The sequence below is a fragment of the Crocodylus siamensis genome, chromosome 5, assembly GCF_052110815.1.
Source record: "Crocodylus siamensis isolate JL-2025a chromosome 5, ASM5211081v1, whole genome shotgun sequence".
Classification (NCBI taxonomy): domain Eukaryota; kingdom Metazoa; phylum Chordata; order Crocodylia; family Crocodylidae; genus Crocodylus; species Crocodylus siamensis.
In genome coordinates, this window is record NC_143399.1 from 72,720,447 (window position 1) to 72,741,814 (window position 21,368).

Here is a 21,368-nt window from a genome sequence, read left to right on the forward strand (position 1 = left end):
GCTGGGGGCCAAGACGCCTGGCTTCCACCTGCAGTTCTGGGGCTGGCATTGCCTTGCCCCACCCCCCCACCCCCGCACCCAGACACCTGGCGGCCCCGGGCGAACTTTCAGTATTGACACCCCCCCCTTGCCAGAGACAATGATAATAATAATTAGATGAGGGGGGGATTACCATTTTCTCTCCCCCTTTGCCCAGGCCCCCGGCTTGACCATGCCTGTGTCCAGCCCTGCCCCAGTGCTCAGATCTGCACTCCATTTTCCCTCTTTGTAAAGACAGGGCAGCCAGGGCTGTGCCTCAGTGCAGGTGAGATCCCACCCCCAGCCCCTGCCTGGAGAGAGGCACTAGGCTGCCCAAGGATGCTGCTGCCCATCTGGTTGCCACGGGGCACCCTGCGCTGCTCTGAGACCCATGTAGCACAGCTGGTCCTGAGCCCTGCAGAACCAAACCTGGCATTGCACCAAAACTAGCACTGGCCTGAGCTGCAGGGGCCACGCTCCAGGAAACCACTCCATATTCCGTCTGCTGCCCATGGCCCACATCTGCCCTCCTGTGAATTGGCACCAGAGCAGCTAACCCAATCATGCCATTCACGCTTTGGCAAACAGAAGTGCATTGGCTGTTCTTCAGCTTGCTGGGACCTTCCCCAGCTTCTGTGACAAAAATAAGCTATCCAACCAACCAATGAGAAGCTTGGCAATAGCCTCAGCCAATTCTTTTTACACTCTTGGGTATCTTGGTTCCTCTGGTCCTATCCAATTAGCATCACTTAGCAGTTGCTGTTCCATCTGCCACCCAGTTGCTGGTGACAAGAAACATTTCCTTGTCTCCTCTAGCTTCTTCCCTTGGGAAAAGGCATCTAAGAGACAGAGCGACAACTACTGGGAGTTGTTCCCACCAGGCTGTGGAATTATTTAATTCTGCCCTGCAGATCACTTTGCCTGCCAGCCCTCCTGGCACTGGCTGTTCTTCCCCTGCTGGCCCAAGATCTGTTGGGCTCCCGGGACCCTACCTCCCCACTAGGACTTGCACAGCAGGACCTCAGTGCAGTCTGACTTCCTGTCAGCCAGACTTGCTGAGCAGGTGAGATGCAGGCTTGGCCACAAATGGTTCTGATTATTGCCCCTTGGGAGTCCAGCTTATCTCATGTCATCTGAACAGAGGTGGCTTTGGTAAGCAAGTGTAAGAGTGATGTTGTAGCCATGATGGCCCATAAGTTATGTGAGAGATAAGGATTTCCTAGGGTGATATGGTTTATTGGACCAACTATGCAGTTGGGATAAAGTTAGAGTTTTCAAATGCAAGACATTACATTCTTCATGGGACCTGATGAAGAATATCTTGCATTCAAAAACTTGTCTCACTTCATCCCAACTACATAGCTGATTCAATAAAAGATATCAACTGTAGAAATTTCTCAAAAAGGACACGTGTTCACACCCATGTGTACACCAACAGGAGATAGTATCACACACACAACACACACACTGTCCCTATCTCCCCCTCAGCAGGGGACAGCACAGCTCCCTTCCACACACTCTCTTTCTCCCACCCAGGGAAATAACAGGACAGGATTGGTGGGGGAGAATATTTATTTCCTCACTTTCCCACTCCAAGCTCCTTAGAGGCTGGTTTGTTTATGTATTTATTTATTTACAAACAGAAGAAGGGAGGAAGAAATCACTACACTATGTTCTTTATCCCTTCCTGATTTCTGAATGCATGGGCATTCAGGTGGCATGGGCAGGGCCTGACTGGCCTGGCTTATTCAGCCCCAACTCCAAATTACAGCCCCTCTAAACAGCATCTCCCCTGCCCTCAACGTGCCCCAGCATCCCTGCCCACTGGGGAGAGCCCAAGCTGCAGTCTGAAGTTTAGGATAGTCTATAATAACACCCCAGCCTGCAGGCCAGGAACCACTGCAGCTACCCCAGAAATCTGTGACAAGCAGGTTTACTGGAGACCCTACAGCAGGGGTGGGCAATTATTTTGGGTGGAGGGCCGCTTACTGAGTTTTGGCAAGCCATTGAGGGCCGCATGACAGGCAGCCCGGGGCAGATATATATTAATGTTCTAAATTTTTTAGGGGCCCTGAAGGCCGAATAGCCTGGCAGGCCACATCTGGCCCACAGGCCACATTTTGCCCACCCCTGCCCTATAGGAACAAAAGAGATGGGCAGCCCCACACCCTCCAGTAACCCAGAGGATAGGGAATGGACTACCTCTTCCAGGATGTTGTGGGGCCAGAGGGGATAGCTGAAGAGAGAGTTGAGAGCAACCTCCACCCCCTCCTCACCCCCCATCCCCCACTTTACTCTCCATTTGCTGGTACATGGCTTTGGAAGAGGGCTAGTGGCACATCCCAGGTCAGGAAGTGTACAGCCCTGCCCCCAGGGGCAGTGAGGGGCTGGGGGTTGCTGGTTGGTGGTACCCGTGGGATCTTCTCCAGTGAGTCCTGAGGCCCCCTGCAAGAGCACCATGTGGGACTCCATGTTGGCATGGTGTGGCACCCTGGAACCTGGAGGGGAGTGTGCCCAGCAGGGCCCAACTCCTCATGACAGTTCAGCCACAGCCTCAGCATCCTCTCCCAGGGGTGTCCTGGCATGTCCATACTGGACTAGTGCCAGTATTCTGCTCTCCTTTGAGGATGGATTCGCAGCAGCCAAACCCCAGTGAAGTTAATGAGACAGTCCCTGCCCTAGGAGGGGGAGGGCCAGGGGGTGTTGTATTGGGCATATCACTACACCGAACATGGGAGCCCCTGCTGCCACCAGCTGGGCCTCCCCCTAGGGATTTCTTGGGTCTGGTGGAGCAGTAAGAATCCCAGTAGATTCCCCCATTCCTACCAACCAGCTGTGGACCAGGGCTCTATGCATGGAGGAAAGGACAGGCACTGAACAGCTCTGCTGAGCACAGCCCGCACATGCTAAGGTGACCCTGCAATAGCAGCACACCTTGCTGTCTGGAAAGGCCCTAGGGAGATGAGCTTGCATCTAGAGACCCTACATAAACAAAGCAGCCTGGCCCCAAGTGATCCAGGGGTGCTTGGCATGCCCTGCATTCTCCAGGGATCTGACCATGACCCCAGCACCTTGCAGACACCCTGGGGGTACAGCCCCTCACCCAGGCCTGGACAAATGACCAGCCATAACAGGACAGCATGGGCAGGGGCCCTACTATAACACAGCTGCCACAGCAGGGATACCCTATGATAAACTCCTTCCCTGTACAGGGAAATGCTATGGTAACATGCCAGTGTAGGAAGGGAGACACTACAGGGATACAGTGCAGGGAGATGCTACAGTCACACGCCCACCTGTGCAGGCAGGCCCTGTTGTAACACACCTGCCTATAGTGCCCAATGCTGAGAAGAGACCCTATAATAACCACCTGGCACATGCCACCAGCCCCTCCCCTCTTCACACAGCAGATGCCTACCCCACAGAGAGAGTGCAATATGGCAGCCAACAGTTAGGCAGAAGGCTGCATTGGGGATTAGTCAATGCCACGGTGGAGCTTGAGGTGGCGCGAGAGGTTGCTGAAGGTGATGAAGCCCTTGTGGCAGACACTGCACTGGAAGGGGCGCTCGCCGCTGTGCAGCAGGCGGTGGCGCTTCAGGTAACACTCATGCCGGAAGAACTTCCCGCACTCTGCGCACTGGTACGGTTTCTCGCCCGTGTGCACCAGGACATGCCGGTCCAGGTCCCTTGGGCTGCGGAAGAACTTCTCACACTCCGTGCACTTGTACAGCTTCTTCCCTGGCCGCGGGGGGAAGGCACGCAGCTCCAGCCGTGGCAGCAAGTGACGCTCCAGCTCCCCACCACCACCCACACCACTGGCTGGCGCCTGGACGGGGCTGCCTGGGGTAGAGGGCCGCAATACAGCATGGCTCAGTTGGTGTGCCTCCAGTGGGGGCACAGCACCAAAGTTCATGCCACAGATGCCGCAGGTGAAGGAGGCCTCACCTGTGTGGGCAGCCAGGTGGGTGGCCAGGGCACCAGCATTGGCAAAGAATGTGCCACACTCACATTGGTATAGGCTGTCCAAGGGACGGGTCTCCTGGGGCTTGCAAGCCAGGCAAGCACTCTGTCCCAGTGGCTCAGCCTGGCCAGCGCAGGCCTGGCAGGGCAGCAGTAGGGGGCGGTCCTTGGCATGGGTGAGCTTGTGGCGCTCCAGCAGGGATGGGGCATTGAAGTCCCGCTCACATTCAGGACACTTGAAGGGCTTGATGTCAGTGTGAGCCAGCCAGTGCTTGCACAGCTCAGCAGCTACATGGAAGTGGCGCCCGCAGGCCCCACACCCATAGGGTGCCATTCGCCCCCGCCCATCCCCACACAGGCGCTCCAAGCAGTGGGTGGGTGCGGGTGGAACAGGAGTGGCCCCCCCAGATGGGGTGCGGTGCTGCCGCTTGAGATGGCGGCCCAGGCTACTGCGGGAGGAGAAGCGCAGCTCACACACATGGCAGCAGTAGGGCTTCTCGCCCGTGTGCACCACCTGGTGGTGCAGGAGCCCCGTCGAGTCACGGAAACCCTTGGGGCAGAGGGTGCAGCGGTAGGGGCGCTCGCCCGTGTGGCTGCGGATGTGGTTTACCAGGTTGAAAGAGTGCTTGAAGCTCTTGCTGCAGTGTGGGCATTGGAAGGGCTTCAGCTCTGTGTGCCGGGCAAAGTGGCGCCGTAAGTCTGAGCGGTACCGGAAGCTTTTGTCGCATTCAGAGCAGTGGAAGGGCACACGGGCACCTGTCCCATTGTCCGTCAGTGGGGCTGGTGGGCAGGCATCCTCTGGGGCTGAACACAGAGCTGTGGGGGCCTCCCCTGGCCCCTCTGCCACGTCCTTACCATAGCACTCCATGCCTGCTAGATCCCACAGGGGCTCTGGGAAGTAGAAACCGAAGCAGTCAGTGGGGCTGGAGGTGCCCTGTCAGCTTCCCCACTTGCACCAAGGGGACCCCTGAGGGAAAGGGAGCTGTTGGCACACTACTGGCAAAGGAGGCGTCCACTCATGCAACTCAGTAATAGCCACGAGAGACAGGGAAACCAGCACACACAGCAATCCAGCAAGTGTACCACGCTGGCACAGAGAGTCTTGGGTACAGCTGGGGAGAGAACCCAGGGTTCTGGGCTCCCAACCCCATCTCCTGCTGCTGTAACCCACCAGATCCCACCTCTATCCCAGAACTAGAAAAAGCCCAGGGCGTCCTGGCTTTCTGCCCCTACTGTAATGCCCCAGAGCACCCAGAGGGGTTCCCAGGTGGATACAGAAGGATGGAGTTCATTTTGTAGCATGGCTGACCTGAAGCTGTATTAATAGCTGAAGCTGTGTGTAAGCAAGGCATCAGCAAACAAACCTAGGTGAAGTGAGAGCAGGAGGCTGGGAGCCAAGTACCTGGGTCCCTAACTCAGCTTTTGGCAGGAACTGGGACTAGGGAGGCAGGACCCCTGGGGGCTGGGGCAGTCCTGGGCAAGGAGAGGGGTAGGCCTCCCTGCTCCGACCCCCAGCCCCTGCCTGAGCTGGGAGGGAACCCAGGTGTCCGGGCTGCCTCCGCCTGCCAGCGCCCGCTCCCTTCTCAGCTCTGCCCAGCTCCCAAGAGGGCACTGCTGGCCCCTCCCCGGGCTGCCCCCTCCCGCGGCGCGGCCCCCCTCCCCCCGTACTCACAGTTCCCTCTGGGCGCCGACATTTTGGCGGGGGGGCGTCACTTCCGCCCCGCGGCGGGGGCTGGCGGCAGGGCGGGGGTCCCGGCCCGGCCTCGTGCCGTGGGGCCGTAGCACGAGCCCCCGGATTGGACGCCGCCGGGCCCTGCAGGGCGCCCCCTTGACCCGGGCGCGCTGCCCGCCGCGCTTCCTGCCCAGGCCCGGCCTCCCCAGGAAACCGCCCGAACCCATCTTTACTGTGGGCAAGGCGGAGCGGGCAGCAAGGAGCTACCTTGGCGGTAGGCGGGCAGGGGAAATGTAGCAGTGGGTCGCCATCTTGACTAAGGGCAAAATGTGGCACTGTCACAGAAGCACCATCTTAGCTGAGGGCAAGTAGGGCACGCTATTGGACAAGCACCATCTTGGCTATGGGCAAGGAGGAGCCATTTTGACTAGGGGCAAGGTAGCAAGGACACATATGCTTAGATGTAGGTATGGACTCGTGCATGTCTGTGTGCGGACGGATGTCTAGACGGGGTTTGAAAGAAGGCTCTGGCAGGCTGAGGACACAGCCACTGGGTGACTTCTTGCCTGTGGGCCAGGCTGTGTGTACTTGAGGGCTGGGTTGGGATTCGCTAATAAGGGAACTCAGTGCAACCCCATCTCTGTACTGGGGAGAGATCAGTAGCTCACCCCTCTGTAGAGGGCATCAAACTACATGGGATGTAGCCATCTCTCTTCCCTTCCCATGATCCTCCAGAGAGAGACAGGGGAGAAGAGGATAACTGGAGCAGAGCTGGGCGGTGGGGGGCTTCCACCACCTGCAGGTCATGCTGCATCACCCGCTATGCATGGGGCTCCTCTGTATGTGAGCCTGCAACCTGATGTGCCATAGGCTGAGTCCTTTACAGGTAGACATGCATCTGGAGTTTGACCCTGAGCTAAGCGGAAGGATGGCCTGGGAGAAGGAGGCCAAAGTGAAGCAGAGATCGGGTCTGTGGCATGTGTGCCACCTCTCCATGGGGGGGCAAGAGGCACTCAGGAAGGCGGTGTTGGTACCACTGCTTCTGTACACTGCACTGGTCTTTCCTCCACCCAAGTGTGTCACCCCCAAAATCCAGAGAGCCAGGTGCATCTTCTGGGGATCCAGAATGGAGAAGGTGGCAAGGAAGACCCTATACAAAGAGAAACGGGCCGGGGGCAAGGGGATGCCAGACATCTACCTTTTCCTGTGGGCATGGTACACAAGCCAGATCTGCAAGCTGGCAACTGTGCCAGAGACCAAAACAGCTTGTCTTGTCAAGTATTTTACAGGTCACCTCCTGAAACTGGGGGGGCTGTAGGCTCCAGCCAGAGGGAGACTGCACACCATGGAATACCCCTGGTTCTACAAGGTATTAAAGGATTTCCAGAGTGAGTATGAGCTACAGAAGGAAAGCCCAGAGACCATGTTCAACCACAGGAAGATACAGAAGACAGTCAGACAGAGACGGGCTGTTGACTGTGGAGCTGCTCCCTGATGACAGCTGCCAGGCCATCTGGGACTGGTTCTTCCACAAAGACCTAAGAAAAGACCATAGAGACTTCAGCTGGCTCATAGCTCATGGCATACTCCCAGTGAAGACGTAGAGGCACAGAGCGAGACGAGAGTCTAGACTCAGCTGTCCCAGGGAAAGCTGCCAAGGTGTGAACGAGACCATCAACCACCTCTTTTGGCTCTGCCAAGGGAGTGTGGAAAAAGGTAGGCCGGCTCCTGGAGGAAGTTACAGGAGTCAGGCTGATGACAAGGGAGGTGGCACTCAACGGACACCTGACTAAACATCAGGGGTCCCAGACGCACTTCCACCTGTTTGTATTCTGTGTCAGGAGCATCCTGTGGCAATGCAGGAACCTCTTGATGTACAGTCATGTTAAGTTTGAGCAAACGGACTGTGTTAAAATGCTTCTGAGCAAACTCTAGTCCTACTATCAGAAAACAGTGGGAGAGGACAGACAAGATGCAGCCAGCTCCATCTGGAAAAGGGACACGTGGCACAGGGTGTTCAAAGTCCCCCTGGGAAGGGAAGTGGACAAGGAGAACACATGGGACAACAACACAACTGGACCTGAAGACAGCGAGGAGGACAACAACAGGATCAGCAGCAGTGGAAGCAACAGCAATATTGACAGCGACAAGGACTGTGAAGAAACCGACAAGGGAAACTCCAAATCAGAACCAGGACTAAGAGACTGTATTTGGGTTAAGGAAGGGCAGAGGGTGGGTGTGTGTGGGCACAGGGGAGTGGGTGCAGTTATTGTAACGGATGCATGGTTTTATTAAGGTGATTTGGAAAAGAAAAGGTGCAATGAAAGTCTATGATAGAGGATGGTTGTGTGTGTGTATATATATATATATATATATATAAAAATGTGGAACTGCAAGGGCAAATCCAGGAGGCAGTGGAGAGATGCACTCTTACCCCTGTCTCCCTCCAGCTCCACCTCCACTCCTGGCCTGCCTGATGTTTAAAGCCAACTGCCTGGCACTGACAGCAACATTTCTATTCAGGCAGTAGTGAGGGAATCACTTGACTTCATGACTTATTATAGTCTGAGGCTGTACAGGAGGGACAGGACAGGGAGGAAAGGTGGGGGTGTAGCGCTCTACATCAAGGAGGAATACACATCCTCATCAAGTAGCACAGGGTCAGAGGAGGGGCACACTGAAGTGCTCTGGGTTAGAATACAAGGCAGTCGAGGGGAAAGGGACCTAACGGCGGGGGTCTACTACAGACCACCCAACCAACAGGAAGAGCTAGACCAGGAATTCTTAAGTCAGCTCACGGAGGTAGTTAGGTCAAAAGATGTGGTCATCATGGGTGACCTGAACTTTCCAGACATCTGCTGGGAGGAGCAGTCAGCCAGGTCTGACCGCTCATGTAGGTTCCTAGCCAGAATGCAGGACCTCCATCTAACCCAGGAGGTGCACAGCCCCACCAGGGAAGACGCCCTGTTGGACCTGGTGAGGGGGCTGCGGGTGCTTGACTACCTGGGCTACAGCAATCATCACCTGCTGGAATTCACCATCCAGTGCAAGGTGGCAAAGGCCTGCAGCAAGGCAGCAGCCCTAGACTTCAGGAGGGTGGACTTCAATGAGTTAAGGAGAATAGTCGGGGAGTCACTGAGGTCCTGGTGGGGAGGGGAGTCAAGTGTCCAAGAAGAGTGGTTGCTCCTTAAGGATGATCCTCCAAACCCAAAGGGAGGTAATCCTAACATGAATTAAAGTGGGTAGGAGGGCGCAAAAGCCTCCATGGCTCACCAAAAGCATCCAGGAATGTCTCCTAGCTAAAAGGGAGGCACATGCCCAATGGAAGGGAGGGACCATCACCAGGGAGGACTATACTGCAGTTGCTCGGGGCTCCAGGGGGCGGGGGTCAGGAAGGCCAAGGTGGAGATGGAACTGGGACTAGCTTCCCGGATCAAGGACAACAAGAAATCCTTTTTTAAATACATAGGGGGCAAAAAGAAGGTACCAGGTAACGTGGGGCCCCTGCAAGACACACTAGGAAATCTAGTTGTCACACCAGACAACAACAAAGCTAACCTATTTAATGACTTCTTTGCCTCCATTTTCCTGAGCAGGGACTGGATCAGCCCCCGCACTGGGCCCCCCTCAGGCCCCAGGGGAGGTGCACGTAGGCCATAGGTCAGGGAAGATCTAGTCAGGGAACTTCTGAAGGGACTGGATGTATTTAAATCAGCTGGTCCGGATGATCTCCACCCCAGAGTGCTGAGGGAATTGGCTGAGGTCATTACGGGACCCCTGGCACAGCTGTACAAACACTCGTGGTGCTCTGGTGTGGTGCCAGAGGACTGGAAGAGGGCCAACATGGTTCCCATCTTCAAAAAAGGGAGGAAGGAGGACCCAAGAAACTATAGGCCAGTTAGTCTTACCTCAATCCTGGGTAAGCTTTTTGAGAAAATTATTCTGGCGCATGTCTACGAGGGGCCAGCAGGGGTGGTTATGCTTAGGGGCAACCAACACGGGTTCATTAGAGGCAGGTCCTGTCAGACCAACCTGGTGGCCTTCTATGACTAGGTCACCAAATCCTTAGATGCAAGGGTAGCAGTGGACGTAGTCTTTATGGACTTAGGAAGACCTTTGACACTGTCTCTCACCCCATTCTCATTAAAAAACTGGGGGACTGGTGTCAACACCTACAGTCACTAGTTGGCTGGAGGGCTGCACCCAGAGAGTGGTGGTGGACAAGTCATTTTTGACCTGGAGGGATGTGGGCAGTGGCGTCCCCCAGGGCTCAGTCCTCAGGCCCGCACTATTCAACATCTTCATTAGGGACTTGGACGAAGGGGTAAAAAGCACCCTGTTCAAATTCACAGATGACACTAAGATGTGGGGGGAAGTGGGCACACCAGAAGGGAGGAATAGGCTGCAATTGGACCTAGACAGGTTACGGGGTGGGCGGATGAGAATAGGATAGGATTCAACACTGACAAGTGCAAGGTGCTGCATCTGGGGTGGAAGAACCAGCCCCATACCTACAGGTTGGGGAACTCCCTTCTCATCAGTGCAGAGACAGAAAAGGGTCTTGGAGTCACTATTGATGCCAAGATGAACATGGGCCAGCAGTGTGGGGATGCGGTCAGGAAGGCCAACTATACCTTGTCATGCATCCACAGATGCATCTCAAGCAGGTCCAAGGAGGTGATCCTCCCCCTCTATGCGACATTGCTCAGGCCGCAGCTGGAGTACTGTGTCCAGTTCTGGGCGCCGCACTTCAAGAGGGATGTGGATAACATGGAGAGGGTCCAGAGGAGGGCCACTCGCATGATCAGGGGGCAGCAGGGCAGGCCCTACGAGGAGAGGCTAAGGGACCTGAACCTGTTCAGCCTCCATAAGAGAAGGCTGAGGGGGGATCTAGTGGCCGTCTACAAACTAGTCAGAGGGGACCTTCCCCTGAGCACTACCAGGAGTGACTAGAAATAACGGTCACAAGCTGGCACACGGTAGATTCAGACTAGACATTAAAAGGCACTACTTCACTGTTAGGGCAGCTAGGATCTGGAACCAACTTCCAAGTGAAGTGGTGCTGACTCCTACCCTGGGGGTCTTTAAGAGGAGGCTAGACGAACACCTTGCTGGGGTCATTTGACCCCAGTACTTTTTCCTGCCATGGCAGGGGTCGGACTTGATGATCTGCTCAGGTCCCTTCCGACCCTATCAACTATGAAACTATGAGTTTTGATTCCTTCTAAATTCTTCATTCCACAGGTGTTAACAACATTTTTCCTTGTCTAATTACTTTTCTTCTACAATTCTGCTGTCTGCTAGCAGCTAGTGACTCCTAGCAATGCAGATCCTATTTCACAGTCCTGCAGACTGGTTTTAACTGTACCTAAAAAACATTAACTCAGCTGTGGAAACATGTTAACATGAACTCTGGTGTGGAAATAACTTTCAGTGAAACATTGGATGCACTGCCAAGGTGCACAAGAAGGCTAGAATTTGTTTTACGAATCTGAAAAAGAGGTGGACGCTTAGTTCTAATGACTACAGGACTAAGAAAAACAACATCCTTTGATTGTTTTTTGACAGGTTGGTTGTCTTTTTGTACGTAAGTTATGATATAGCAAATTAATGCCCATTCCAATAAAGTTATATTTGATTTTGCTCTGTTCTTAAACCCACCATCAGCATCACCCACCACTTTTCAAAATCTGAGATCTGCCATGGAACTGCCTCTTTGTAATGTGTCACTGTTTGCTTCTGACTGCATACATGGCCCCATGGATGCAGGGATTCCCAGAGCTCAGCCTCCTTCCATCCCATGGGACCAGGCTACAGGTGGAGATGAGACCAGTTAGGGGCTATCTCCTGGTGCCAAGACGCATCCAATGAGGCTGGACATCCAAGTGGGGTGGCTATAGGGGGGTGGACTGAAGCTGGCTCAGAGGTCACCCTAAGAAGTCAGAGCGCGTTTCCATCAGGGTAAAAGTCCTTTCTAGCTCAGGTTAGTATTCATTCACAGAGATCAGTTTACTCACAGAGATCTCTGGGTTTCCCCCCAGAGATCATCCCGGGTGTCACATCTACTGTGTGTGTGTCACACATGACTTTCCCCTTGGGGTCTGGGTGCACCTCTACAGATCACCTCATCTAGAGGTCACAGATTTCTTCATGCTGTAAGTTCAGAGTTTACTCAGGGTTTAGCGTTCACAACAGGAACTCGCCTCCCCCCACAGATTCTTTCCTCTGGGGCATGTTAGTTCATCCCAAGGGTCAGAAGTTATCCATCAGGGTCACAGTTTACTTTCCTTAGCAGCTGGAGGTCGGCCCTGCAGATCAGAGTCTCTTCTTCAGGGCCACAGAGCTCCTTGTGCTGCATAATCTCCTTATGGGTCCAGGCCACCCCTATCTCTTCTCAAAGGCCTACAGGCAGCGTACTTGGGTGGAAATGCTGTAGCACAGGGAGTGAAGAAAGCGCCATCCTTGCAGGAGACCCTGCGATGTTAGCGGCTGAAATCCCAGATAGCCACCTCATGAGGACATTGTGGCATGGCTTTGTCCATGGGCAAATCTAGAATTTTGAAGAGCAGGGTGCAAGTGATGTGCTGAGTCACCCTATAAGAGAATGCAGAATTTCTCCAATTTAAAATAAACTAGGAGTTTTACAAACATGCTAGGGGCCTATGGCTACGTTATGCAGTTTATGTACCAAACTAAAGAAACATAATGGTGGGTAGTGGGGCTGACTGCCAGTTCCAGTGTCATAGAGTCATAGTAATAAAGAAGTAGGGCTGGAAGGAACCTCCAGAGGCCATCTAGTCCAATCCCCTATCCAAACCATCCCATACAAACCACAATCTAAACTCTACTCAAGCCTGACACAACAGAGACCTGACACCCTACCCTGCCACAGGTAAACCATGGCAGCCAATGTACTGCTTCTATAAAATGTTGTCAGTATATGCTCAAGAGTTCCCAGGTAGATGATTATGCCCTCCACTACAGAGAAAAACCCCATAGCCCGTACCAATCTGACCATGCGGTAAAATTCGTTCCTGACCCCAAACATGGCAGTCAGTCTGACCTTGAGCGGAGGAGCAAGACGCTCTAGCCAGGAACCTGTGGCTTTGGTCCCAGCAGGAGCACTGGCACACCTCACTGTGGGCAAGGGACATAGCTGTATCCCCCCACCAAGCCTAGCAATGGACAGAAGTGCTCTCTGCACCATCACACGAGTCCCCCAGACACTCCACCGTGGCCTGATTAACCTTTTTTCATTGCCCTGCCACCTCAAATGCCCCTGGCTCTACTCTGGCCTGTTATCTCACATATGCCCATACTCAGCCCCACGCCACTGTGCCCCAAACACTTCAGATCCCACCATTTCACTCATGGTCCATGAATCCTACCTAGCCCCTCACTACCCCCTGCATAGAATCATCCTCATCATGCACCAGCCCCTCAATTCCTTAATCTCCCCCACACCCCACTGATCCCTGCCCCTCTGAGTTTTTACAATTCACTGCAGCCCCTCAAATCCCCTGGCCCCCCTTGCCCACAATCCCTCTTGCTTCTAATCCTCCTTGCATCCAATTTCACCCCTACAGACCCCCACCACCCACTTAGACCCACACCCCATTTTTCCTCACACCTCTTTACTCACATAATGTCTCATCCCCACATCACACCACACTCCTCTACCCCACAGGCCCTCTTCCCCCAAAAGCCCCTTAGCCCATGACCCCTATCCAGCCCATAGCTCCTAGGAACCCATTCCCCTCAAGACCCCTCCCATACAGTTCCCTCAGCCCCTCATGGTCCCAACCAAGGGGAAGGTCTGTAACTGCCTCCCCAGCTGCCCCCCGGTCCCCACCCCTTGCACATCCCCAGCGTGCTACAGCTGACAGCTCTCCACACTCAACATACAGAAACAGTTGGGGCTGGGAGAAGACTTACTTCAGCCACTGGCAGCACCCCTACCCTGGGTGACCAACCTCTCTAGGTCCAGACATGCCAGGCTTTTTGCCATCCTGGTTGCACTGTTGGTTCAACCTCTCACAGCCTTTGTCATCTGCTGCAGGAAATGGTCACTTACCTCTTCACTTTTTTCTTTTTTAATTTTATGTATCCCAGGCCAAATTAGCCAAAACTAATTCCAAATCCAAGAGTCCAGAATCTTAAGTGGCCACTGGAAACACAACAACTGATTCCAGGTGTAGCACACCCAAAACGTACAAATCATTTTGTGCTATAAGGTATGTTTCACATCCTTGTGTATCTTGTTTGGCTGTAAAGCGTGATCATGTTTTCTGTGTGACATAGTATTGTGCCTCTTCTAGGACTGGAGATGACCACCTCCTACCCCCCTCATTGTGTCCAGACCATTGCCTTAAGATTCTTCAACAGAACCTGGAAAACCAGTTTAGGGACTCTGGCCAAATCCTGGAGTGCTGACCACATCCAAAATGATTGTTCTGCATTACCAATGTGCCAATGATACTGCTTCTTGATTGGGACCCTGTGATGAGGTCAGAAAAGTTATTTAAGGTTCAGGTCATCTGTGGTGGGGGGACTTTCTCTTTGTTTTTCCCCTGGGTTCCCTGCATATGGGAGGAGGAATGCTGGAATGCTTGGCAAGAGAGCCAAGGTTTCAAGTCAAGTAGCTATATGGGGTTTGGACTGGGAGTCCCAGGCAGGAGCTGGGCAAGCCCCCATAACCACTCAGACAGGAGTAGAGATTGGTACTCCACCACAGCTTGGCAGATTTACATCAATCTACCGAAGACCCTTTTGCAATGCAGAGGGAACCTGCGCCTCCAGCAGACAGCAATGGTGAAAGAGATGATGCACCCAAATTCCCAGGGACGAACCTCTTTTGGGTCGTGATTCCCACTCTTGGACTGCTGAGCTTGGGTTCGAAGACTCCCCAAATAGGGGTAGGGGTGATACAAGGTATACTTTGAACCAGGACAGTGTTTTTGTTTTGTTTGACCATGTGTTGTGTTCTGGTGTTTGCCTCTGTGATAAATCAGGGGTTTGTGTCATGCTGCTTGCAAGGGAAGGGTTGTTGGTTTTATTGGACACCCTAGTGATTCATAGTATAATCAGTGTTTCCCAGGTGGTCTGGGTGGGGGCTTAAGCCAAGGTGAAATACATTTAGTACCCCAAAATTGAACCTGGCCCTTGTTGCTCCTGACAGGTGCTCAGCAGAAGGGTTACACAGGAAGCAACAAACGTGAAAACAGGGATGGGAGAGCAGTCAAAGGTTAATAATGAGTGCTCCAAGTAGGATGACAAAGCAGAGCATACTAGCCAGCACCCACTGAGTCCAAAGAGTTGGTGGATGCTGCCCAGTGAAACTCTACCCAGAGATGAAAGCAGTAGATAGCAGGATAATTATAAAAGAAAGCCTAGCTTGATTAGGTGAAGATCAAGGGCTGCTAACACCTGCAGGACTGAAGAGACTAACAGACACCAAGTAGATAATACTGCAATGAGCCATGAAGAAAATGGGCTCCCTTAGATCTACCTGAATAGAAATATGTAGTCTGTGCCTCACAATTTATTTTAAATGTTCAGGTTGTGGACACAAGAAGACTTGAAGCCCTTTCAAAAGGAGGAGGTTTCTTAAGGGCAGCAGCTGATAAGTTCTAATTGTTATGCATGAATAAGCTGAGAACTGTGTTATTGTTATTATCAACATACGATTAACATAATATTGATATTAATAACAATCAATATTTATATAAATTGCTACATTAACTGATATATTATAATTAATAGTTACTAATAATTTCTCATTAATCCCTAAATGCTCACCATTAATAATTATCTTCGCTGATTAGTAAAGATATTGATACTTATTACAGTGATTGATATGGGTGTATGTAGAGTCAGAATTAATTATAAATGTATCAAGAAATTACTAATAATCAAATGTTAATGCATAACTCATTTGCATCAGTCCTGACTGTCACTGGCAAGATTGACTGATTAATCAATTGATTGATTAGTTAATCAGAAACCATTAACCACAAATCCCTCACAGAGCCTTAGACATCAATATTACATCTGATGAAAGTGATGTTGATTAGTAATAAAAAATCCATCATCAGTCTGTAATGACCACACCGGCATTATCCCTGGTTCATCCAGTGATTGATCAGTCATTAATAATATGTCTAGTAAATAAATAGCATCATATGAATTGTGATTTTGTTTTATCAACAAAAATGGTGATCTGTCACCTTTAGGAAATAACTGAATATTAAGTATTTTTACACTATGGGTGTGATTAGCCATAAAAATTAGACATCAATACAATGCATTGATGTTAGTTGTTAGAACAGAACAGAACAGATAGTACATAATTATTAATAATCAACAATTAATTACTAATATATTGAAGTAAATTATTATACTATTTAACAGAAGTATATCTAGTTACAGTAATATATGGTAAGTTATTACATATAACAATGATTTTATAATTGTATACTGAATTAGATTAATTCATGAGGTTGACTGCCTCCCCACACTGCTGGCCCATGTTCATCGTGGAGTCAATGACGACTCCAAGATCCTTTTCCGTCTCCGTGCTGGCAAGAGGGGAGTTCCCCAACCTGTAAGTGTGGTGCCGGTTCTTCCTCCCCATGTGCAACACCTTGCACTTATCAGTGTTAAACCCCATCCTATTCTCATCCGCCCACCGTTGCAACCTGTCAAGGTCAGCTTGTAGCCTATTGCACCCTTCTAGTGCACCCACATCCCCCCACATCTTAGTGTCATCAGCAAACTTGAACAGGGTGCTTTCTACCCCCTCATCCAAGTCACTGATGAAGATGTTGAACAGTGCGGGCCCGAGGACCGAGCCCTGCGGAACCCCACTGCCCACGTCCTTCCAGGTCGAGAAGAACCCATCCACTACCACCCTCTGGGTGCGGCCCTCCAACCAGTTAGCGACCCATTTGACTGTGTGGGCATCGACACCATAGTCTCCCAGCTTTTTGATGAGGACAGGGTGAGAGACAGTGTCGAAAGCCTTCTGGAAGTCCAGAAAGACTACATCCACAGCAACCCCTGCGTCTAATGATTTGGTGACCTGATCGTAAAAGGCCACCAGGTTGGTCTGACAAGACCTGCCACTGATGAACCCATGTTGGTTGCCCCTGAGCATGCATTCCCCCGCAAGGCCCTCCTGGATGTGTGCCAGGATAATTTTTTCAAAGAGCTTACCCGGGATTGAGGTAAGACTAACTGGCCTGTAATTTCCCGGGTCCTCTTTTTTTCCCTTTTTGAAGATAGGGACCACATTGGCCATCTTCCAGTCCTCCGGCACCTCACCAGAGCACCACGAGTGCTCATCGAGCCGCGCCAGGGGTCCCGCAATGACCTCGGCCAGTTCCTGTAGAACCCTAGGGTGAAGATCGTCCGGACCAGCGGACTTGAACACGTCCAGCCTCTCCAGAAGTACCCTAACTAACTCCTCGCTAACCCCTGGCCCAGGCGTGTCTCTCCCGGGGCCCGAGGGGGGCCCAGCAGGGAGGTGGCTGAACTGGTCCCTACTTAGGAAGACAGAGGCAAAGAAATCGTTAAATATGTTAGCTTTGTCATCTGGCATGACGACTAAGTTGCCCATCGTGTCCTGCAGGGGCCCCACATTACCCGGGACCCTCTTTTTACCCGCTATGTATTTGAAGAAGGACTTCTTATTGTCCTTAATCCGGGAAGCTAGTCCTATCTCCATCTCTGCCTTGGCCTTCCTGACTGCCCCCCTGCATCCTCGGGCGACTGTAACATAGTCCTTCTTGGTGATGACCCCATCCCTCCATTGGGTGTATGCCTCCCTTTTAGCAAGGAGACATTCCCGGATGCTCCTAGTGAGCCATGGGGGTTTATGTGCCCTCCTGCTCCCTTTGACCCTTGTTGGGATTACCTCCCTTTGGGCATGGAGGATCATCTCCTTAAGGAGCAACCACTCACCTTGGACATCTGGCTCCCTTCTCCTCTGGGTCCCCAGCGCTTCCCCAACGATCCTCCTTAGCTTGTTGAAGTCAGCCCTCCTAAAGTCTAGGGCTGTTGCCTTGCTGCAGCCCTTTGCCACCTTACGCTGGATGGTGAATTCCAGCAAGCGATGATCACTGTCTCCCAGGTGGCCCATCACCCGCAGCCCCCTCACCAGGTCGTCACCCGTGGCCAGCACCAGGTCCAACAAGGCGTCTCCCCTGGTGGGACTGTGCACCTCCTGGGTTAGATGGAGGTCCTGCACTCTGGCTAAGAACCGACGTGAGCGGTCAGACTTGGCTGACTGCTCTTCCCAGCAGATGTCTGGGAAGTTCAGGTCCCCCATGATGACCACATCCTTAGCCCTCACTGCCTCTGTGAGCTGACCTAAGAATTCCTAGTCGAGCTCTTCTCCCTGGTTGGGAGGTCTATAGTAGACTCCCACCGTTAAGTCTCTATCCCCTGGACTGCCTTTTACTCTAACCCAGAGCACCTCAGAGTGCCCCCCCTCTACCCCCTTGCTAATTGACGAGGAAGTATATTCCTCCTTGATGTAGAGTGCTACTCCTCCACCTTTCCTTCCTATCCTGTCCCTCCTGTATAGCCTATAGCCCTTGACACTCACCGCCCAGTCATGCGATGAGTCCCACCACGTTTCTGTGATCCCCACTATGTCAGGGCTGGTGACAGCTAGGAGGAGGGCGAGTTCCTCCTGCTTCTTCCCCATACTTCGAGCATTCGTGTAGAGGCATTTGAGGCCTCCAACGGTTGTGCCCACTGACCCCCTAGTCTCAGCAATGCCCCGTCCCCCATCACTTACCTGTTTCTCCCTTTTGACCATTGGTCTGGGCTCGCTGGCTGTTGCTGGGCCTGGTAGTTCATCGTCTCCTCCGCCCTCATCTTCCCCCTCCCCCGACGAGCCTAGTTTAAAGCCCGCCGAAGGAGGTTCACCAACCTGGAAGAGAACACACGCTTACCTTTAGGGGAAAGGTGGAGCCCATCCCATCCCAGCATGTCTCTCATCACGATGTGCCGGTCATGGCTGAGGAAGCCAAAGCCCGCCTCGAAGCAACATTCCTGTAGCCTCCAGTTGGTCTCCGCTATGCACATCTCGTGGCGTCTGCCTTGACCGCTCACTGGCAGGATGGAAGAGAAGACCGCCTGTGCGCCCATCTCCCTCAGCACTATTTAGTCATTAAGCACCCCTTTAACACACTCAGATATATTCTTACTTTTCCCAGCCTAGGAAAGTTTCATCCTTATTGCAGGTTTGCTTACACTCCCTGTGTGTCATATTGGTTGAATCACAAGTGGATCCTGTGTGAGTCAACCCCTGTTTTAAGGTTCAGTATTTGGTAAAATACTTTTGTTCCCCCCTCTGCCCCCCAATCTCCCTACTCCCCCCCAAATATCAGGCAGTTCCTACAGATTATGTCCTTGACCTGCTCTTGCTCTTACAAAACCTCACAAGGGAATCCAAGAACCAAGGAAAGGACTGAAAAGGCTTAACACACCAAGAATAACATACAATAAAACACAGTAAAAGCTGCAGTGAGAGCAGCAGCTCTGCCTGGGTATGTGCACTACAGGGATGGGAGTCCAGACTGCTGGTCCCAAACAGAGGCGACCTCTGTGTGTGATTCAGATGTGACTTTTGTGGTTCTTCTGGAGGAAAAGCAGGTCAATACGTAATGCGAACAACACAATGCCTCCAGAGTACATCTCCTGAGAATGCTGTGATTGTCTTTAGGCATGCAAACGCTCAGTCAGCAGACATCTCTGGATCTGACCCAGCTTCCAGCTAAGTAGAACCTGAGGCCTTCAGTGTACCGGGTTGCGAGATACTACTGTGGAAAGGAGGCTTAAGGAACTAAGATGCTGTTCACCAAGATTAGTTCTGTATGCGATCAGCATTAGCACTCAACATGGCACCAAGAGCCAGAGTAAAACGCGGGAATCTGGACTCTCAGCAACCCCTGCTTCAACCCACCAGACCCCTGACCTCTCCCAGTACCAGGACAGAACCCAAGAGTCCTAGTTTCCAGGCCCCTAACCATGAGACCATGAGAGAACCAAGGCAAACCCCTGCCAATCTAGCCCTGAGTCCAACCACCTCAGCCCTGCCAGTGTCACTCATTTCTGACCTGCAACCTCCCAAGCCAGCCCAGTTCTGACCTGCAACCTCCCAAGCCAGCCCAGTTCTGCCCCGCAACCTCCCATGCCAGCCCAGTTCTGCCCCACCCAAACCCATTGGTTCCCATCACTTCTGACCTACAGCCCCCTGCCAGCCCAACTCTGCCACTGCCCCCCATTCCCTCTTCCCAAGCAGAGAATGTAAAACCTGCTCAGTGCCAAGACCTCTCCAAAGAGCATGCAGCTATTATACTAGTCTTGTAAGCATCGGGCAGGGCGTGAGGGGTGAGGGGGATTTGCTGGCCTGCAGTTATTGCCCATCTCACCTATACCCCAGCAGGAGACTTGTGTGGTGGGGGTAGACCCCTATGCTGCAGGCACTGGGTGGACTTAGGCCTGGCTGGCTATGCAAGGCTGCTGGCTCCAAATGCCTTTTGTTTGCTAATCCCTTACAGCCCTGTGCAGAGCAGCACCTGGCACCATGGTCCAGAGTTTTGTGTTCAGTGCTACAGACACTCCGAACTTTGAGCCAGATGCAGGACCACAGGCAGCACCTGTCCATCCTGTCTCATACACACCCATCTCTCCATCCAATGCCACAGCACCCACTCCTGCGTCCACCTGCACATGACTGTCCATTTGTCTGTCTCAGTCCCCCTCACTCTCTCCCCCCTACCTTTCCCTGTCTGCCAATCCTTCTGTAGCCATAAGCATGCAGTCTCTCCCATCTCCTGTACTCCTTGCTTATCCTTGCTGTTTAGACCTGGTCCTGGTGGTGCAGAGGGAGCATGTGGCACGGATGTGGTGCCCTGATGCTCAGGATGGGTCCCTGTTTCTGGTGCTGGGGAGGAGAGGGGGGAGGATCAGGAACACCAAAAGCACCCCGACCCCTGCCACAGATGTCATCCCTGCACAGCTCTGCCAGCTCTGCCCAGCAGGCCAAGGGAAGGCACCACCTCTGGGGGCCCAGCCTGATCCTGGCCGTTCTTCTCAGCTGGCTGGTGCCACGTCAGGTCCTGCCTTCCCCCTGTCAGCCAGGAGCATGGAAGTGTGCAAAAAGATGCACCCGCAGGCAGAGAGGCAGCTGAAGAGGCTGAATTACCACTGGTGTAGGCATGGCCGGGCTGGCTTTAAGTACTGCTGACGTGGGCATGGCTGGGCTGGCTTGAAGTATTGCTGGCATGGGCATGGCCAGGTTGGCTTGAAGTACCGCTGGTATGGGCATGGCTGGGATGGCTTTAAGTACCGCTGGCATGGGCATTGCCCGGCTGGCCCTGACTTAGAAGTACTGCTGGCGTGGGCATGGCTGGGCTGGCTTGAAGTACCGCTGGTGTGGGCATGACCAAGCTGGCTTGAAGTACCGCTGGCGTGGGCACGGCTGGGCTGAGTGGACGGCGGGCTGGCCAGACGCGCCCCCGTCGTCCTGCGCCGAGACCCCCAGCGCCCCGCTGGGCCGGGCGCGCGCCCCCCGGGCGGGCAGGAGGGGAGCCCCGGCCCACGGGGCGGGCGGGGGCCGCGCCGGGCGCGGGGGCGGGACTTGGCCTGGCTCGGCGGCGCGCCCCCGCCCGCCGCCCCCGCCGCCGCCCTGGGGCCGGGACTTCGG

At 53.1% G+C, this 21,368-nt stretch overlaps 2 protein-coding genes across 2 annotated transcripts; both read right to left on the reverse strand.

Moving 5' to 3' along the window:
- Positions 1-1,562: 1,562 nt before the first annotated feature.
- Positions 1,563-11,254, reverse strand: FIZ1 (FLT3 interacting zinc finger 1). Its single transcript, XM_090048979.1, has 2 exons — positions 5,651-11,254; positions 1,563-4,869 (listed from the first exon to the last, which is right to left on the reverse strand). The coding sequence occupies exon 2, from the start codon at positions 4,844-4,846 to the stop codon at positions 3,494-3,496; it is 1,353 nt and encodes a 450-aa protein (XP_089905105.1). The 5' UTR covers positions 4,847-4,869; positions 5,651-11,254; the 3' UTR covers positions 1,563-3,493.
- On the reverse strand, positions 5,647-21,355 carry LOC149864249 (uncharacterized). Its single transcript, XM_090049769.1, has 3 exons — positions 20,868-21,355; positions 16,865-18,587; positions 5,647-5,882 (listed from the first exon to the last, which is right to left on the reverse strand). Exons 2-3 carry the CDS (start codon positions 17,976-17,978, stop codon positions 5,647-5,649), a joined length of 1,350 nt encoding a protein of 449 aa, XP_089905895.1. The 5' UTR covers positions 17,979-18,587; positions 20,868-21,355.
- Between the last annotated feature and the right edge of the window lie 13 nt (positions 21,356-21,368).

What these genes read in the sequence shown, in the direction of transcription:
- FIZ1 (XM_090048979.1), bottom strand. Translation starts at nt 4,846, where the DNA reads ATGGAGTGCTATGGTAAGGACGTGGCAGAGGGGCCAGGGGAGGCCCCC.
- LOC149864249 (XM_090049769.1), bottom strand. Translation starts at nt 17,978, where the DNA reads ATGGGGGACCTGAACTTCCCAGACATCTGCTGGGAAGAGCAGTCAGCC. An exon ending in TAGTCTTACCTCAATCCCGG is followed by an intron (nt 5,883 to 16,864) that starts GTAAGCTCTTTG and finishes CCTTGCCCACAG; the next exon opens with TAAAGATGGGTTCGGGCGGT.